Below are 4,102 nucleotides of genomic sequence, written 5' to 3'. Positions count from 1 at the left end.
GGACACTGCCCTAAGGACCATCCCACTAACCCCATCAGGCTGCCCAGGGCCCCCAGCCTCTGCTCCCCAGGACAGGGACACCTCCGACCCGGGCGTCTGCCTGCTTTCTGCTCCCAGAAGCCACATCTAGCCCCACTGCTCTCTCCATGGTCACCGTGCTGCTGGCAGGGCCCCTGGCTGAGTCCCCTGCCGGCTCCAGTGGAGGCTGCTTGCCTCCTAGTCTCCTCCTGTCTCAGGGGAGTCTGGGCAGACAGGGAGAAAGCCACCTCTTTGGGTGAGGGACACTCAGCCCTGGTCACCAGAAGCCCCCCGAGGGCCCCATGACTGCTCCAGGAAGGGAGTGGCAGAGCGAAGGGCACACCTCCCACACAGATGCCCAGGGTGTGGTGCCTAGGAGAACGGACACTTCTGACCACCTGCCCTCTTCCCTTAGGGAGCGAAACCCCAAGGGAGCCTGGACAGGATGATGAGGCCCCACTTGGCAACCCAGTTTGCATGCAGGTTAGAGAGGGGAGCTCAGATGCTCTCCCTCCCATGTCCCCTGCCCCGCCTCCTTCCAACCCTGGGAGGAGACCCTGCCTTCCTACACAGCAGAGGTCGAGGTGGGCACTGGTCTGGGAGCTGGGGATGACCTACCTGGTCACTCAGACCAGGGTTGAACAGGGACAGGTGGACCCACCCCCCTCCCCTCGCCTCCCAACCCAACGACACGTCCCCCCTCGCCTTCTCCATTGCTCCCCAACACCCCAACAGACAGCACAGCCACCACACCGCAAGTTGCTTGCGTCACCTGCTCTTTATTGACTGCCACGGGCTGCCTTCTCATGGGCGACCAGATGCCCCAAGAGCGGCACTACAGAGAGGAGGGTTGAGGGAAGGGGGTCTGAGAGGCCAGGCGCAGGGGAGCCCCCACCAGACGGATCTCATGAGGGCGCCTGCCACCCAGGGCCGAGACCACCTGGGTGGGCCTGGAGACCAGAGGCCACCCAGAGATGGCTCAGAGAGGGATGCTCTTTGACCTCCGAGGCAGAAACTGCGACAGTGGTCACTTCCCCCGAGGGGCTGGTGTTGGGACCCGGGTCACTCTGAGGTCTTTGCACCACAGGCTGGGGCCCTGGGCCCTCCCGGCTACTCTCTCAAACCCTCAAGCCCTCGGAGAAGAGGAAAAGGAACTGGAAAGGGGGGAAGCAGAGGGAGATGGATGCCCCACTTTCTAGGGTCCCCCAGATGGATGGGTACGGGGGCCGCAGCGGGTGGCAGCCGAGGCCAAGGCCGAGCTTAGGACGAGGGCGCAGAGCTGGGCTTCTCCTCCCGGGACACGGGGATGGCCCGCTCGCTGTGGCCGGCGTCCACGCCAGATGGGATCTTGGGGCCAGAGAAGGTCAGCATGCCATCAGCGGACAGGGAGCAGGAGAGTGCGGACTGGTCCACATTGGAAGGCAGGCGGTAGCGGCGGTGGAACTCGCGGGAGATGTAGCCATGGTCATCCTGGGGACGGGGAGGGCACGGTCAGAGGCACTGCAGCCGCTGGCGGCCCCTGGCCCCCGTGGAGGAGGCCCAGGCCGCACAAGGTCAAACCCACGACGCTCTCCCGGGCAGTGGGCGGCGGGTGCTGGGCCGTGTCCAGAGCCCTGGACCTCCCTGCCTCCCTGCGTGAGATCTGGGCCTGCCCAGGGCCCTTGGCTCCTCACTAATTTCATTCCAGCATCTCGTGAATGGTCCTGCCCTGGCCCCACCCTCAAGTCCAACTTCCCCTTCACCTGTGGCCCCAAGACCGTTTAGGCTCAGGTCTCTGCCATCCGTCTAAATGGAAAGCCACACCCAGACACTCTCATCTCCTGATGCCCTGGCCCGGCTTCCAGGCCCTCCAGGTGTAGACTCGGAACCCCCGGGGAGTGCCCGGGCTTGTCTCTAGGGCCCCAGGAGGGAAGGACAGCAGATGGGTGGGGTCTGTCCCCCAAGTCCAGCTCCCCCACCACTGGAGAAGCCCTGGTCTCTGACCTGTCCTAGCTGGGGTCCTCGAGCCAGGCTGTGCCCCTGCCCCTGCCCCCAAGACAACGGGCACCAGGCACCTGGGCTCGATGGGAGTCGTTGGCTGCACCATCCCCCCAAGTGAGACGTGTGGAAGCCTGCCTGGCTAGGAGCTCGCCCCTCAGTGCAGCGTCTCCTGGGTCTTTCCTAATCCCACCCCGTCACCCAGGTGTCTGGACATAGCTAGGGATGCCAAGCAGTGCCCGAGTGGGGATCCTTTCAGGTGCCACGCTGCCCCGGCCTGCGCAGGGCTCAGGAGCGGCCTCCCAGTCACCGGGGTTGGCCACGATCTGGGGGCCGCGGTCCTGCCTCTCAGCGGAGGCTGCGGCCGGTCCCAGGCTCACCTGCCGCTCGTTGTGCTTGCCATGGATCTCCACGAAGTCCTCCTGCACCTTCACCGTCAGGTCCTCGGGAGAGAAGTGCTTCACATCCAGGAAGATGACAAACTTGTCCCGGTCGGATCGGACCTGAAACCAAGCACCTGTGTGGGTCCCGCGGAGCTGCGGCTCAGGGACGGGGGCTGGCTGGAGCGGCCGGAGCTGGGCGGCCAGGGCTCGGTCCCGGGTTATCGGAACAGAAAGTACCATCAGGGCTCTGACTGCTCCCTCCGAGTGCCCGGAGACAGGGGCACCCGGGACTCAGGAGCGAGTGGACACTCGGCCGACAACCAGAACCTCGGAGGTCTGCTCTCTGCCTGACTGGTGAGGGGTTGAGTAGCCTGTTGTAGATTGGTGGGTTATGGTTGTAGGGTTGGTTATGGCTTAGTTGCTGGCTTATTGGAAGGTTATGGGTTGGTTGACTAGCCGGTTATGGTTGTCACTGGTTATGGTTTGTTCAGATGGCCGGTGAGACCAAGCAATTGGCCCTTGCCCGCCTCTCCATCAACAGCCTGGGGCCCTGTCTCTGCACATGGACAGATGTTCCCAGTGGTCTGAACAGACCACCCAGCTCCTCACATACTCCCCCTTCACTCCTCGGAGTGCTCAGCCTTGCACCAGCTCAGGGCAGGTCTCTGTGTTTTAGGCAGTGGTGAGACCCTGCACCCCCAGAGAGCTGGACCCTGTGGAGGGAAGGCCCGTGGGCCTCCTTGTCTGCCCTCGGGGGCCTGGCCTTGGATGGCTAGGCAAACTCTGCAGCTCTGGCTGCAGACGGTTTCAGACAGAAGGCCTCCAACCCGAACTCGGGCAGCACAGTCCACCCCGGGTATCCAGCCAGAGAGCAAGTGCAGCCTTGGAGCACGAAGCTTGGCCCTCCATCACCCATGCCCCAGTGGCGCTGTTCTCGGAGACCCCAGGTGATGGTGGGGACCTCACCAACCACATACAGGTCATGAGTGGAGGGCAGGAGGCATAAACAGTGGGTGGGCTCCTCTTCCCACCACCCCAGAGGCATGGAGACTCTGCTGGGGGAACGGCCTGCCTGGCCTCTGCGTCCGGGGGGACGAGATGGGGCGAGAAGGGAAAGTGGCCCCGCGGCCCTCACCACCCGCTTCACGAGACACAATGGGAGCACTTGGAGCAAGGGTGCCCCCGGCAGCTCTCAGAAGCCCCTGTCTCCTATCCTGCCCACCCCATGGCCGCAGCAGGGAACAGCGTGCCCATGGTCTCACCTCAGAGATGCCGGAGTCCAGCACGGTGCGGAAGAGGGACTGGCGGTAGTAGGGGCTGATGGTGGAGGACAGGAAGGGCAGCAGGTCGTACTCGAAGAGGCCCTCGCCGAAGAACTGGTCGAACAGCCGGCTGGGGTAGAAGGGGCCCAGGGTGCGTTTGAACCAGGGGTGCTGAATGGCGATATCCATGGTGGGCAGCGGCTCTGTGGGCACCCGGGGCGAAGAGATGGTCAGAGCAGGGCCTGTGGGCAGCGCACTGAGGAACTGGGATGCAGGCCCTGCCTATATACGCCAGGGCAGAAAGGAGGCATTAGAGGGATTTGTCTGGAAAGCGCGAGCTCAGGAGGCAGGCCGCCCAGTCAGCAGAATCGTGGGCCGGCCAGGCTGCGCGCCCACCTCTCCCAGCCCTGGCTGCAGCACTGACCAGCTGGAGCTCCCTACACCAGGAGGACGGGGCCCCCA

General features: G+C 64.3%; 1 protein-coding gene across 1 annotated transcript; it reads right to left on the bottom strand.

Annotated features, from left to right (window-relative positions):
* Positions 1 to 878: 878 nt before the first annotated feature.
* Positions 879 to 3,829, bottom strand: CRYAA (crystallin alpha A). The gene is made up of 3 exons (XM_019963202.2): positions 3,641 to 3,829; positions 2,376 to 2,498; positions 879 to 1,488 (listed from the first exon to the last, which is right to left on the bottom strand). The coding sequence occupies exons 1-3, from the start codon at positions 3,827 to 3,829 to the stop codon at positions 1,279 to 1,281; spliced, it is 522 nt and encodes a 173-aa protein (XP_019818761.1). The 3' UTR covers positions 879 to 1,278.
* Between the last annotated feature and the right edge of the window lie 273 nt (positions 3,830 to 4,102).

The sequence above is a fragment of the Bos indicus genome, chromosome 1, assembly GCF_029378745.1.
Source record: "Bos indicus isolate NIAB-ARS_2022 breed Sahiwal x Tharparkar chromosome 1, NIAB-ARS_B.indTharparkar_mat_pri_1.0, whole genome shotgun sequence".
Lineage (NCBI taxonomy): Eukaryota > Metazoa > Chordata > Mammalia > Artiodactyla > Bovidae > Bos > Bos indicus.
Note: the sequence above shows the minus strand (reverse complement) of the source record. Positions and strands in the feature narration are given on the sequence as shown.

Coding starts and splice junctions, on each gene's coding strand:
- CRYAA (XM_019963202.2), bottom strand. CDS start 3,829: ATGGATATCGCCATTCAGCACCCCTGGTTCAAACGCACCCTGGGCCCC. Junction 2,499..3,640: donor TGGACTCCGGCATCTCTGAG/GTGAGACCATGG, acceptor GCTTGGTTTCAG/GTCCGATCCGACCGGGACAA. Junction 1,489..2,375: donor GCAAGCACAACGAGCGGCAG/GTGAGCCTGGGA, acceptor CCCCGTCCCCAG/GATGACCATGGCTACATCTC.